The sequence below is a fragment of the Nerophis ophidion genome, linkage group LG01 (genome assembly GCF_033978795.1).
Source record: "Nerophis ophidion isolate RoL-2023_Sa linkage group LG01, RoL_Noph_v1.0, whole genome shotgun sequence".
Taxonomy (NCBI): domain Eukaryota; kingdom Metazoa; phylum Chordata; class Actinopteri; order Syngnathiformes; family Syngnathidae; genus Nerophis; species Nerophis ophidion.
This window is the reverse complement of record NC_084611.1, coordinates 72,213,969-72,230,073: the sequence shown is the minus strand read 5'-3', so window position 1 is coordinate 72,230,073 and position 16,105 is coordinate 72,213,969. Positions and strand designations below refer to the sequence as shown.

The 16,105-nt window shown below is 38.1% G+C and overlaps 1 protein-coding gene across 1 annotated transcript in view; it reads right to left on the bottom strand.

Annotated features, from left to right (window-relative positions):
* rab11fip4b (RAB11 family interacting protein 4 (class II) b) overlaps window positions 1-11,806 on the bottom strand; it is a 45,225-nt gene extending 33,419 nt beyond the window's left edge. The window contains exon 1 of the mRNA XM_061910377.1: window positions 11,473-11,806. Coding sequence (XP_061766361.1) covers window positions 11,473-11,550 — 78 coding nt within the window. The 5' untranslated portion in view covers window positions 11,551-11,806. The remainder of the gene's footprint in view (window positions 1-11,472) is intronic.
* Between the last annotated feature and the right edge of the window lie 4,299 nt (window positions 11,807-16,105).

Genomic DNA, 16,105 nt, shown 5'->3' with positions numbered 1-16,105 from the left:
AGGAGCCAAGCTAACTGATAGCAGCGGTCTGCACCTCGGGAGCAACCCAAACGAGAGCGCGCTATGGCTACACAGCTACCGACCATAAATTGGACCAGCAAGAGTGAGCAGCGTGTGTTTATTTTTTCCTATCGCTTGCACTCTTAACATGGAGGGTTACGTATCTAAAATAAAACAGTTTTCTAAACTGGACTTTCAATCGAAGCAAGACGTAATAAAGGAAGATCTCCATCGAGACAGAGAGACTTTTAAAACTGAAGAAAGATAAGGAAGACTTCTATAAAAAAAAGTTATCGATGCTTTTGATCAGAAGGAGCTGCGCATGGACTTCATTTATAAGTAAAGGTAAGGCCATAATAAAGTTTTTTTTAATTAAATGTGCTTTTCATGATGGTATCCTTACATCACACTCAAATTTTTAAGCGCAGGCCTAAATTTACCGTAGTGAGAAGAGGTTTTAAAATAATTAGAGCATGCTTGCCTTTACCGCATGCCTTTGCTAAGCGGTTTTAAATTAATTAGCGCCGCGACGGAAATTCAAGGAAATATGGTATACAGTATATTACTTTGTTTTCGTTTAAAACCCCCTCATTTTAAAGGTGTGGCGGCTTTTATTTTGCAAAGTAGTAGTAGCAGTAGTAGTCGTCGTAGCGACTTCCTTGTTCATTTATGGAATCTGTTTAACTTCCTTTTTTTGAACTGCGAATGCTAGTGACGTCGAGACCATAATGAGGCCTGTACGCCTTTATAATAATGGTGAGACATTATACTGGAAAAAGTAAGATTTAGAAAAAAAAATGATTTGGTCCACTTTGGCCTGCAGTGTAAACATAGTCATTGGATATTTTTGCTCTGGGGCTATCACTATAATTATGATGTAAATAATGTAAACATGCAAAAAACATGGTCATTTTTGAAATATGTGAATAGGCGTTGATTATTTGCCGTAAGTGTAAAATGTAAGTTAGAACAAGCTCTACAAAACACTGAGCATAACTTTCTTGGCAATTCTACTGTTAAAGACCACTAAAGTAGGTGACCTGAGTTTGCCACGGCAACAGCAGCGCAACTACTCTGCATACTACAAAACAATTTACCATCTTCGCTACTGAGAGAGAGGAAGTAATAACTCGTATTTCACTATCGTTTTGTAAAACTTGAATAACAATTGCGGACAAAACACTGAGCATAACTTTCTTGGCAATTCTACTGTAATAGACCACTAAAGTAGGTGAGCTGAGGTTGCCACGGCAACAACAGCGCAACTACTCTGCATACTACAAAACAATTTACCATCTTCGCTACTGAGAGAGAGGAAGTAATAACTCGTATTTCACTATCGTTTTGTAAAACTTAAATAACAATTGCGGACAAAATGAGACAATGACTCACAATTAACATTAATTATGAGAAATAAAAGCCTCTTCCTTCTAACTGTAAGGTAATATACCACTAAGTCAATTTAACGTGCATACACAGAATAAAGAGTACTGTATTTGCAAAACTGTTAGACCAAATAGACATTTGCTTGTTTCGATTGCAGTACCTAGGGACCCAGGTAGCAGCTTGGATTACCAGGAATGTCGGCCTGAATAAAGCATATTGCAGGGAGGGGCCGGAACTACTGAGTGGAGGCATTCAGACGGATACTCGTCTCAGGTAAGTACAGGGAACCCCGAGGAAAAAAAAGGTTTAAATTTGTCTCGTGATACAGAACAAGAGGTATGTGCCCTTGAATGAGTTCACATTAGGTTTACAGTACATTGTAAGCATACAGTACCTTGCTAAATCAGTTTTAGCAATCAGAGTACAGAGACTGTGTCTTCATTTGCAGAAACCTGTTTAATAATTACCTAATTGAAATGGAAACGTAACGTCACTGCTTACACCCACTTCTGTCCTATTTATTGTTTAATGATCATAAAAGGCTTTTATTACAACCCAGCCACCGGTGGCGTGGGACTTTGGAAGTTCTTTTTAAGTTTAATAGGTGCGGACCAGCCGTTGAACAAGGAAAACTTGAATTTCATCACATCATTAAGACCAAAGTTAAAAGCTCATGATGGCAGCTTTTTGACGGATCAAAAAAGGAAGGGCCATGACATCCAGCTGACACTTTCACCGGGGACCTGAGTAACGCAAAGATGCCAAAAAGTCATGGCATTCATTCATCACACATTCACGTGTTAATGAAATGATTTGAGAAAAGACCAGCAAGGTTTCAGTTCCTAAAGCACTCACTGAATCAGTAATGAAATAGGCATGAACTATTTATACATTTTCATTAGTGTTTAAAAAAAACTAAAGAAGCAATTGAGTCATTTATCTTTTGCCGGAATGGTAAACAAAAAAGTGTAAGAAAAGAAAGAAATCAATTGAATGAATGTGGATAATAAACAATCCCAAAGCGGCAACACTAGCGCAGTAGCGGGTAGTGTAGCACAGTCATTTTCTGCAGTTTTCTGTTCAGCCCAGATTGTTTACTCTCAAAGAACTACTTTTAGATTAGGGGTTTACTCATTATCGGCACCAGTATTTGGTATTTTGACATATACTGGCATCAGCTTTTTTAAATTGGGATCCATCCATCCATCCATTTTCTACCACTTGTCCCTTTTGGGGTCGCGGGGGGTGCTTTATCTTGTTTCAGCTGCATTCGGGCGGAAGGCGGCATACACCCTGGACAAGTCGCCACCTAATCACAGGGCCAACACAGATAAGACAGACAACATTCACACTCACATTCACACACTAGGGCCAATTTAGTGTTGCCAATCAACCTATCCCCAGGTGCATGTCTTTTAGTTTACCTCTATTATCAGCACCATTTTGGATGTAACAATATTCGAAACAAGCATCTGCCTTTTTTGTAATCCGACAAGCTGATTTTAGCTCAGATGCAGCCGCCCCTCTCTGACTTTAGGACTAAAGTCATGCGATTGGTTACGCAAACAGCGCATGGGTAAGAGGCAGAGCCAATCAGAAGCTGCAGTCTTTTGTAGGGTCCTCAAACACACGGCGTAGAGAAAAGTGTGGAAAAACTCTGGTGAGTGTACAGCTGTGTCAAAGGTACGTGTCAAAGGTACGTGGAAACAGGCCGTTCGAGTAGAAGCATGTTTGTGGGAATTAGAAAGAGGCCGACACTGGTGAATGAATGTGTAAGACTCCCTTAAAAATGATTAACCTCAATGGGACTTTCCTGGGTAAATAAAGGTAATGTTTTTTTTTCTAAACGATATCAGCTCCAAAAATCGGTTATCGACCTCATTTACTACTAATAATACTGATAGACTTACCAATAATAGCAGCCCTAAAAAAAAATCCATACCGGTCAATCTCAACTAAAGATGAGTCTATTCTGCTTTAAGTTTAAATTTACTTCCCCATTTTGCTTAAGCTGTTGCCACAATCCTGCATCCCACCTTGAAATCTGTTGTTAAAAAACACTAAATCTGTCCTGCTCTTTTGTCCTATTGAAGGTTACTGAGTTATCACTGCTGCAGTTAGTCTTAGCAAGCATCAATCATTAACAAACATCCTGCATTCTTAGATCAATGGATCTGAGAAACCTGAAGTTTGTAGACATGTAATGAAGCAGAAAAGGACCTCAAATCAAGGACAAGTGTGTTTGTGTAAAGTCAGTGTGACGAGCACCTGTTCATATAAACACAAAGAAGCATTGAGGAAGTCAGGTGAAACCAGTTTATTAAACCAGGCAGGAAGTGTTTCTTAATCACACGTCACAATTATCTGGTTGTGTGAGGTGTTTTTGTTTTTCCCTGGATCTGCTTACAAAATGGTCAGTCAACAACGTGGAACCCAGAGTCTCGGACTTCGGGATCGTCACATGAAACACAACACAGACCAATGGAGAAGTGAGCTGACTGATAGACAGAAGCCGGAGTGAAATTGATTTAAAAAATGAGGAGCTAATATTTGAGTTTTGAAAACAGTTTATTTTATGTCATATAATCCTTACCACAATATATTTGGCAAGTGGGTCCCCACAATGGAGTTAGCTAATAAGTCAACATTTAGTATATCTTTGTCTTACTGTATTATTGTCTGTCAGTCTTAGTTTTGCCTGGTTAGGTGCACAGGTTGCTGTTTTGTCATCTCCTACTATACTACTAGTAATTAGAATAATAGGAAATGTTTTTCTATTGTCATGTGCAAGCTTTCTCCAATCTAAAAAAAATTTTTTTTTCAAAAATCTTTTCATTGGACTTATTTTTAAAAACTAACCTGCAAAATACTGGTTGGACAACATTGGAGTTGTGTGTTTTATCAATAAAGCATTCAGTCTGAGAGCTGCATATCAATCCAATTACCACTGCACTCTCAATCCTAATGGCTTGGACATGTGAAACTATATGGCGGCACAAACTGTTGACTGTCCTGGTTCAGATTTATTGTTCAAGGCTGCCGTCAAAAGTGTTTTGTGTCTGGTGTCCTCAAATGTTAAAGCACTAAGGAGGAGGGGAAACCTCCGGCTTTTATTAACAAGTGTCTTTCTGATGATGTGCTGTTGTGTCAACCCACAGAAAGGGGGTCATTTCATTGTCTGCAAAGGCAGACCCCTGGCAGGTGGTGAAGGCCCTGACTCTAATTCTAATTATACACCAGTTGGGTTATTATTTGATTATTTTGTGCTTCCAAAAACAAAAGAGAAATTTAGCAGTGTAATCACACAACAATAAAAAAGCAACAGTAAAATGTACAAGTGAAATTTTCTCTGAAAATTACAGCCATAAAATAATATTTTGTGCAACTTTATTCCTGTACAATTAGAAGGTTTTTATTATAATATTAGTACTAAAGTGTCATGATTAGATTATATAGTACTTTATTTATTCCTTCAGGAAAATTTAAATTTTCAGCACAATCCCATTCAATATCAGACAAACATTACAGGGAGACAGAACAGGATCGTTGACGGGTCTGCCGGCTTCCAGCGCCCCTTACAAAAAAGATGAGATACAGGTAAACAAGGGGGGGAATGGGAGAAAAAAATGTAAGATTAAAATAAAATAAAATAAATTTAAAAAATATTGGTCTAAGCCTGGTAACTGGAGAGGGGGTCCAGACTGAGGCCAAGGGAAAAAAAACAACAACAACTCATAGTCATAGTACAAATCCCTCTCACGTGTGTGTAAGAGGGAAACATCAAACATCAAAGAACACATACGACATTAAAGACATTAAAGTAGCGGAGCTGATGCAACCAGCCACTTCTTCATACAGCTATGAATAAAAAGTAAAAGAAACATATACACTGTGGTGGCCTCTGCGGTGTTCCACGCCATTGTCGCTGGGGTAGAGGGAGCATGGCCAGAGACAGGAGCAGACCCAACAAAGCAACCAAGAGAGCCGACTCCACTCTCGGCCGCCAACCAACTGTCGATATGATGTATGGGGACATGGTCAAAGTGTAGGAATAAATAAATTCTGCTTTAGAGATGCAGCTATTAATTATTTTAGTAACAGATGTATCTATGGATTAGTCACATAATCAGATAAAACAATTTATAACCTCACTGTGTATTTTAGAGAAAATGGTTCAAATTAAATACATTTCAGCTTGTCATAACCTTTCTTTTTGTTCCTAATAATCATTAACATTGAACATTGAACCATTTTTTCTAAACAAATGAATCGATGTAATTGATTAATCGTTGCAAACTGAGTTAAAAAAAAGGATGTTTCTTTTGAAATTGGCTAACGCGTAAATGAAAAAAGGAATTCTTGCAATATTGAGATTTTTTGGGGGTAAAATTTTAAGATTATTCGATAAGAATAATAATTGTTTTCATTGTGGCCCAAACACTCCTTCACAGGTAAGTACAAATCCAAGTTTATTACAAAACTTTAAAATCTACTTTACAAAGACTCAGTGACTCAGAAGATGGGAATGTTTTGGTGTTGACAATTACCATGTGTTTTGTGTGGAGATTATTTTCTTCTTGCTCTCACAGTATCATTACGTCAGGTGATGTAAAAGAGATTGTGGGAAAGGTGGGACCGTTTTAACCCCAGATTAGCCTCCATTCATCCAGTACAGCTCAGTAGCGTGAGTTAATCTACTGCTAGAGTACACACCGGGACACTTGTGGCCTGAATTTCCTCATAGAGACAATAAAGAAAAAACATAATGACACTAATAATCTCAGACGACAGGGGAAAACCGTCAACAAAATGACTGAAGAGAGAAAGTCAAGTACTCCCGACAGTGTTTTGTACAACACAGCTCTATAAGGAGAGTAAATCTCATTATGTAACTTCAAGTCCAGCACCTGTAGTATTGAACACGTCACATGTTGCTTCGGACAATCTCACGGCAACTCAACTTAGTCAGCAATCTACTTTGGGACTAATTAACAAGCATCAGTTGCACAGCCATGTGAGATTAGCAACCTCTTATCAGACTAAAAGCTACATTTATACAGAACCTGCCTTTTAATGTTTATTTGATATTATGAATAAACAGCAAATCAGTGGGGAAATCTGATTATGCTAGATGATATATTGTGAAGATTGGTATAGCTGTGGAGTCCATTGTCAGTGGATCAGAATATTCTGATAATGCAAGCATGGATACACATATTTCCACCAAAGTTCCCAAAGAAAATAGCAATTTTTTTCCCCTCGCACCTGAACTTGTTGACATAGCTGGCCTGTGATCCCTAGCAAGTCAAGCTGACATGATTGGACAGCAAGACAATCCCGAGAACACACTTAAAATGCCATTATGTATCGGTCATATGTTGGAAATAATGTCCAATATCCAACATGTACAACCAAAGCAATATCCAGAATTTGACAAATTACCAGAAGCAGGTGTTTTCAAAGTGGATTTTTGTTTTCGCTTACTTCAGACTCTGTGTATACTCTCACCATGGGAACTAAAAATCTATTCATTTTGCATTCAAACATAACTGGTGTTAGCTTAGCACATTGGTGTCCAAAGCCCCCAATTTGTTATTTAGTAGAAATAAAATTAATTTAAAAGAGCAAAAAATTACTAACCTGTACATTTTTTTTACTTTTCTATTTTACTTTCATTCACCCAATATTAACTAAAGAATATTTGATGCAACATTAGAATAAACTATGAACGAAAGGAAAAATAAATAACTATAAATAAAGTTGTATCTGTTACGGCGCTGAAATCCGAGTCTGAACCCGAGCTAATATCGCTATACCTTTCTGTGCTATCCGCCATGTTTGTTTCTGTGTGGTCACGCTGTGACATCTCAGGATAATGGACGGGTGGATATAACGACGGCGTGGCGCAGTGGGAAAGTGGCCGTGCGCAACCCGAGGGTACCTGGTTCAATCCCCACCTTCTACCAACCTCGTCATGTCCGTTGTGTCCTGAGCAAGACACTTCGCCCTTGCTCCTGATGGGCCGTGGTTAGGGCCTTGCATGGCAGCTCCCTCCATCAGTGTGTGAATGTGTGTGTGAATGGGTAAATGTGGAAGTAGTGTCAAAGCGCTTTGAGTACCTTGAAGGTAGAAAAGCGCTATACAAGTACAACCCATTTATCATTTATTTTAAATCAGGCACTTTGAAGCCGTTTTTCGGGATATTGCGTGATGGGTAAAATTTTGAGAAAAACCTCGAAAAATAAAATAAGCCACTGGGGACTGATTTTTATTGGTTTTAACCCTTCAGAAATTGTGATAATGTTCCCCTTTAACTGTTTATTGGGTTTGTGGTTTTCTTGTTGATAACACTAATAATAAATGTTGTCAACTACACCAGTGGTTCTCAAATGGGGGTACGCGTACCCCTCAAGGTACTTGAAGGTATGCCAAAGGGTACGAGAGATTTTTTTAAAATATTCTAAAAATAGCAACAATTCAAAAATCCTTTATAAATACATTTATTGAATAATACTTCAACAAAACATGAATGTAAGTTCATAAACTTTGAAAAGAAATGCAACAATGCAACATTCAGTGTTGACAGCTAGATTTTTTTGTGGACATGTTCCATAAATATTGATGTTAAATATTTATTTTTTTGTGAAGAAATGTTTAGAATTATGTTCATTAATCCAGATGGATCTCTGTTACAATCCCCAAAGAGGGCACTTTAAGTTGATGATTATTTCTATGTGTAGAAATCTTTATTTATAATTGAATCACTTGTTTATTTTCCAACAAGTTTTTAGTTATTTTTACATCTTTTTTCCAAATAGTTCAAGAAAGACCACTACAAATGAGCAATATTTTGTACCATTATACAATTTAATAAATCAGAAACTGATGACATAGTGCTGTATTTTACTTCTGTATCATTTTTTTTCAACCAAATATGCTTTGCTCTGATTAGGGGGTACTTGAATTGAAAAAATGTTCACAGGGGGTACATCACTGAAAAAAGGTTGAGAACCACTGACCTACACCATTCATCCATCCATTTTTTTGTACTGCTTGTCTCTTATGGGGTCGTGGGGTTGTCACCTACACACCACACAGTTTTGTTTTCAAATAATATATGTAAAATAATATATTTAAAGGCCTACGGAAACCCACTACTACCGACCAGGCAGTCTGATAGTTTATTTATCAATGATGAAATATTAACATTGCAACACATGCCAATACCACCGGTTTAGTTTACTAAATTGCAATTTAAAATTTTCCGCTGAGTTTTTTGTTGAAAACGTCGCGGACGTTTGTCAAGAAATATTAGTGCAGCACTATTTGCGGCTAAAAGTTGTCTCTTTTCATCGTGCAATTACACAGTATTCTGGACATCTGTGTTGCTGAATATTTTGCAATTTGTTCAATTAATAATGGAGAAGTCAAAGTAGAAAGATGGAGGTGGGAAGCTTTAGCCTTTAGTCACACAAGGTTTACTATGGTTCAGAGCGGTCAAGCGAACATGTTTCCCGACCACTTCTCAACCGGCAGGTTTCGGTGAGAAAATAGTGTTAAAAAGTCGCCTCTAACCGGAGATCTGGGGAGTTTGCGCTGTCCTTGTATCTGCCGTCGACTTCCCTCAGACACTGGCCTCAAGACACCCGTGGACACACCCTTCCGACTATCAGGTACTATTTAATCTCACTAAAACACTAGCAACACAATACAAAGATAAGGGATTTCCCAGAATTATCCTAGTAAATGTGTCTAAAAACATCTGAATCCGTCCCAATGCAATCGCCTTTTTCTTTTTTAACTTTATTTTTTTATAGTCCTTCGCCATCAATATCATCATCCACGAATCTTTCAGCCTCGCTCAAATTAATGGGGAAATTGTTGTTTTCTCGGTCCGAATAGCTCTTGCTGCTGGAGGCTCCCATTATAAACAATGTGAGGACGTGAAAAATAAAAAATCTCAGCCCGGCTGCCTTGCCTCATCGAGAAACGTGGCTTTCATCGAAGACAATGGCGGTCTCCACACCCCTCCGACTTTCAGGTACAACCATATAATCTCACTAAAACACTAGTAACACAATAAGCAGATAAGGGATTTTACAGAATGATCCTAGTAAATGTGTCTAATAACATCTGAATCACTCCCACTGCCCTCGTCTTTTTTTTTTTCTAGTCCTTCACTGTCACTTTCCTCATCCACATATTTTTTATCCTCGCTCAAATTAATGGGGAAATCGTCGCTTTCTCTGTCCAAATCACTATTGCTGCTAGTGGCTATGATTGTAAACAATGTGAGGATGTGAGGAGCTCCACAAGACAAGGCTTTTTTTATCAGCCCCAAAAGTTGCGAACTTTATTGTCGATGTTCTCTACTAAATCATTTCAGCAAAAATATGGCAATATCACGAAATGATCAAGTATGACACATAGAATGGACCTGCTATCCCCGTTTGAATAAGAAAATCTCATTTCAGTAGGCCTTTAAACCTTATTCAAAAATGAAAAATGTCAAAGAACCCCAACCATCATTTGACTTTTTCACTATGTGTTCTCAGTGGGGAAAAGTATGGACGTAGCCAATTTGAAAAGGCTGGTTTTCTTTATTTTTCTCAAGGTACAGCTTCACAAACCCGCCTCTGATGTGTTTTTATCTGACATTTGTTTGCTGTTTCAACATGGATTTCAAAGCAGAGGAACAGTTCAATGCCATAAACAAACCCCAACTTCAAGACAAGTGCTGACTAAGGATGTTTAACTGTTTATTGGGTTTGTGGGTTTCTTGTAGATAACACTAATAATAAATGTCACCTACACCATCCATCCATCCATTTTTTTTACCGCTTATCCATTTAGGGGTCGTGGGGTTGTCACCTACACACCACACAATTTCTTCTTCAAAATATACATGTAAAATAATATCTTTAAACCTTATTCAAAAATGAAAAATATCACAAAAAAAACAACCATCATTTTGACTTTTTCACTATGTGTTCTCAGTGGGAAAAAGTTTGGACATAGCACATTTGAAAAGGCTGATTTTTATTTATTTTTTTTCTCAAGGTACAGCTTCACAAACCCGCCTCTGATTTGTTTTTATCCGACATTTGTTTGCTGTTTCAACATGGATTTCAAAGCAGAGGGACAGTTCAATGCCATAAACAAACCCCAACTTTAAGACAAGTGCTGACTAGGGATGTTTAACTGTTTATTGGGTTTGTGGGTTTCTTGTTGATAACACTAATAAATGTTGTCACCTACACCGGTGGTCCCCAACCACCGGGCCGATTGGTACCGGGCCGCAGAAGAATTATTTATTAATGATTTTTGAATTTGTTTTTAATTTTTTATTAAATCAACATAAAAAACACAAGATACACTTACAATTAGTGCACCAACCCAAAAAAACTCCCTTTTTCATGACAAAGCAACAAAACAAAAAAAGGAAAAAAAAAGAAACCCCCCCTGCTTATCCATTTTGGGGTTATGGGGTTGTCACCTACACACCACACAATTTCCATCCATCCATTTTCTACCGCTTGTAACTTTCAGGGTCGCGGGCGGTCGCTGGAACCTATCTGAGCTATGTTTCGGTCGGAAGGCCGCATACACCCTGGACAACATTCACATTCACACACTTTTGTCTTCAAAAACATACGTAAAATAATATCTTTAAACAATATTCAAAAATGAAAAATATCAAAAAGCCCCAACCATCATTTGACTTTTTCACTGTGTTCTCAGTGGGAAAAAGTTTGGACATAGCAAATTTGATAAGGCTGGTTTTCTTTGTTTCTCAAGGTACAGCTCCCACCTCTGATTTGTTTTTATCCGACATTTGTTTGCTGTTTCAACATGGATTTCAAAGCAGAGGGAGAGTTAAATGCCATAAACAAATCTTAAGACAAATGCAGACTAGGGATGTTTGGCTGCAGCTGCAGCAGACAGCTTTATACCATGCACCAATAATGCAGCATATTCTAACTCAAATGCCAACAATTGTGCGGTATTCTCTCCTACCCCATCATACACAAATGTAGCTAATTATTATCTTTGAAAACAATGAAGTGTTCGCCATCGCTTACTCACATCACTTCCTATAGAGGGAGGTCCACAGTCGGCGGCCCCCCTCTTTGCTCCAGACAGACCTTCATCCACCGAAGTCATTCACTCTCTCCCGGTGAGGGCGACTCACAATCGGTCTTTGGTCTCAGGCTAGCAGCCGACACACGAACAGGTGCTCCCCTCCGAGAGACGACAAAAAGAGGGATTATCGCGAAAACTCCAAACGGTATCGTCCAAACTGGAGCTTAGCAGGTCGAAAGAAAGTAACAGTTCGGTGACAAAGTAGCCACACACCAATAAGCACGTCCCCTGAGTGGCGTCGTTCACACCGCTTGACTTGTTCTATTCATGGCCCCTCCCTCCTCCGTGTGGGACGTTGCCGGGCAACTGCTCATGTGGGCGAGGCTTGTGAGAGTTCAGCCCATGCCGCGCACTCAGGCTATATTTGCATATGACGCCCCGCCCCCAATGTGTGTGGCTGCGGCCTGGGGAGAAAACGGGAGAATGAAGTGATTGTTGTCATGATAATAGGAAAGTGTGTCTAGTGTGGTGTTTTTCAACGTTTTTTGAGGCAAGGCACGTGTTTTTCATTGAAAAAATCCGGAGAAATTTAGCTGTCGATATTGACAATGTTCTTTACCATGAATTGATTAACGTGGACCCCGACTTAAACAAGTTCATAGACTTATCATTTGTTACCATTTAGTGTTCAATTGTACGGATTAAAGGCCTACTGAAACCCACTACCACCGACCACGTAGTCTGATAGTTTATATATCAATCATGAAATATTAAGTAGTATTATCACTGGAGGATGAGGCTAATCACATTACACACTGACAGCAAGCCAGGAGCAATTGTTTTAAGCTAGCTTGAAATCATACCAAGAAATAAATGCTTGGTAAACTCTATGAAGTGTAGTTGGAACTGTGTTGCAACAGAAATTAAGCAGCTATTTACGGGAAATAAATAAGTAGATTAATGAAAGGCTAGAGCAGGGGTAGGGAACCTATGGCTCTAAAGCCAGATGTGGCTCTTTTGATGACTGCATCTGGCTCTCAGATAAATCTTAGCTGATATTGCTTAACACAATAAGTAAGGAATAATTTTGCTGGTATTCACAGTGTTAAAAATAACCTTAAAAATATAAAACATTCTCATGCATTTTAATCCATCCATCCATTTCCTACCGCATCTGTTCAAGAAGTCTCATTATTGGTAAGAAGTATTTTATTTATTATTGGTTAGCTTCAGAATAAAAATGTTATTAAAAATAATAGGAGACTTATTGTACTCTAAAAATGTTGTTATCAATTAAAAATGCATGCATTTAGTTGTATTCGGTGTTAAAAAATATGATATGGCTCTCACGGAAATACATTTTAAAATCTTTGGCTTTCATGGCTCTCTCAGCCAAAAAGGTTCACGACCCCTGGTCTAGAGAGAGGATAATACAACAGCAACTGTTGGTGTGTCAGCATTGTCACAGTCAGTACACAACACGAAAGAAGATGGATCAATCTATAAATTGGTAATGTTTTCAAGGGGCGTCACAAGAGGACTTTAAAACACGAAGGATTTAAATAAGTAGCGGTTAGTAGTTTTTGCTTTTTTATTAGTTATGGTCTACTATTGGCTTTGTTTTGATCAAACAATTGTATGTAATACAAGAGAAGAAGGAACTAGTTTAAATATTTTGTTAATATTGGATCTCTCTGTGTGGAGTTTGCATGTTCTCCCCGTGACTGCGTGGGTTCCCTCCGGGTACTCCGGCTTCCTACCACTTCCAAAGACATGCACCTGGGGATAGGTTGATTGGCAACACTAAATTGACCCTAATGTGTGAAGGTGAGTGTGAATGTTGTCTGTCTATCTGTGTTGGCCCTGCGATGAGGTGGCGACTTGTCCAGGGTGCACCCCGACTTCCGCCCCAATGCAGCCCTCGCGACCGCGATTGGGACATGCGGTAGAAAATGGATGGATGGATGTTACACTGTCAATGAAATTCACCAAAAATACATTGTGCAATCTGCAATCGTACTACTTTATTCTTGGAATCTAGACACCATCTTAAAAACTACAAGTCGCACAGTTGATTTTACTGTTTTTTGAGGTTTATAGAATGTCTGTCTGCAGCACACATGGACAACCATCTAAAATAATAGCATGATGCCCAATGCCACGTTTCCTCATTATAACAGCATTTCCCACAATGCACTTTTAGTTTAGCTGCCCCAGTGTGAAGTGATACATCTTCTCATGCAGCAGCAATTGAGTTGACCTGATTTCAGTGGAGCTGTATAACCCGACTCTGGCACAAGATTTGGTCTCATTTCTACAAGCAGGTCACCGACTGTGATTAGGAACCTCATAACCAGAACTTGTTTCCCTTCCACCTTGTTGCCAACGGCATCTGGAACAAAACGTACACAAAAGGGACACTCATCAAAGACTCACACAGAGGATCAGTCAATGGATTGTTGGCGTTTTTCAGGTGTGGTTTGTCAAGAGACTTGTTAGTTTCCCTTTGCAAAGAAACTAATTGCAATTCTAATCATGGCTGTGTGACAGTCTGACATGGTAAACACGGTTATGAACTCAGAGAACAAAGATTACCGCATGCATGCTGAAGATAGTTATATTTTTCTGTTCTATAATGGAGTAAAATAAGACGCAGTGATTCCCCTCAAGAGATCTATAAAACCACTCAATTCCCACAACAGTATACCCCGAAGTTCATTCTCACAAAAAATAAACTCGCAAAGTTCCGCTGAGACAGCATTGATGTCATTCTCCACTGGTGTATGCAGTGCAACAAGACGAAAGATGAAGAAGCAGGGGTGTCAGCAATGAATACAGAACAAAAAAGAATGGAAAATGGTGCTAAGGCAGGTAATGTTTGTAAGTTTATTAGTCAGCCACCGATTGTGCAAGTTCTCCCACTTAAAATGATGACAGAGGTCTGTAATTTTCATCATAGGTACACTTCAACTGTGAGAGACAGAATGTGAAAAAAAATCCAGCAATTCACATTGTAGGAATTTTAAAGAATTTATTTGTAAATTATGGTGGAAAATAAGTATTTGGTCAACCATTCAAAGCTCTCACTAATGCAAGGAGGTTTTGGCTCAAAATCTCACAATACATTCGTTCTTTCCTTAACACAGATCAATCGTCCTGTCCCCTTAGCAGAAAAACAGCCCCAAAGCATGATGTTTCATTTTAAGTGGGAGAACTTGCACAATCGGTGGCTGACTAAATACTTTTTTGCCCTACTGTACATTGAGCGGGGGTCACCAACCATTTTGAAACCAAGAGCTACTTCTCTACTTCTTGGGTACTGATTAATGCGAAGGGCTACCAGTTTGATACTCACTTAAATAAATTGCCAGAAATAGCCAATTTGCTCAATTTACTTTTAACTCTATATTATTATTAATAATTATTGATATTCATCTTTGTGGAGACACTGATCATCTTAATGATTTCTCACAATAAATATATATTTTTATGACATGTTTTAAATAGGTTAAAATACAATCTGCACTTTGTTAGAATATATAACAAATTGGACCAAGCTATATTTCTAACAAAGACAAATCATTATATCTTCTGGATTTTCCAGATCAAAAATTTTAAAATAAATTTAAAAGACTTTGAAATAAGATTTCAAAATTTGCCTGGATATTTTTTTTAAATTTTAATCATAATAAGTTCGAAGAAATATTTCACAAATATTCTTCGTTGAAAAAAAAGAAGCTAAATTGAAAAATTAAATACATTTTTTTTTTTATTCTTTACAATAAAAACATTACATTTACTTGAACATTGATTTAAATTGTCAGGAAAGAGGAGGAAAGAATTTAAAAGGTAAAAATGTGTATGTGTTTAAAAATCCTGAAATAAATTTTAAGGTTGTATTTTTTCTCTAAAATTGTCTTTCTGAAAGTTATAAGAAGCAAAGTAAAAAAAATAGGAATTTATTTAAACAAGTGAAGACCAAGTCTTTAAAATATTTTCCTGGATTTTCAAATTCTATTTGAGTTTTGTCTCTCTTAGAATTAAAAATGTCGATCAAAGCAAGACCAGTTTGCTAGTAAATAAAAATAATAAAAAAATTTGAGGCAGCTCACTGGTAAGTGCTGCTATTTGAGCTATTTTTAGACCAGGCCAGCAGGCGACTCATCTGGTCCTTACGGGCTATCTGTTGCCCGCGGGCACCGCGTTGGTGACCCCTGACATAGAGTATGTGCAAAACATAGCCTGCTGTAATGTGATCACTTGGCTGCACTGATCCATGCACCGTCACAAACACTGAAGACAGGGTCATTGATATGTCTGCAAGAAGTGGCAGACTTCCAAGGCTTTATGACACACCAGATAGCATTAAAGTTACAATACATTCATTAGACTGTGAAAGATCTTGACATTTCTTCATAGTAGAAATCACCATTAGAGAAAGATCAGATTACCAGCGCCAGACAGTGCTGATAAACAGACTGTATACTGTATACTGTACAATATCAGGCCATGAACCCAGTTTGCAGACTGAACGTTTTAACAATGTGTCTTGGAATTTTTGGAACAAAGGAAAACTAACATATTTATCCATTTATCCATCCATTTACTACAGCTATCTCAGCTACAATCGGGCAGA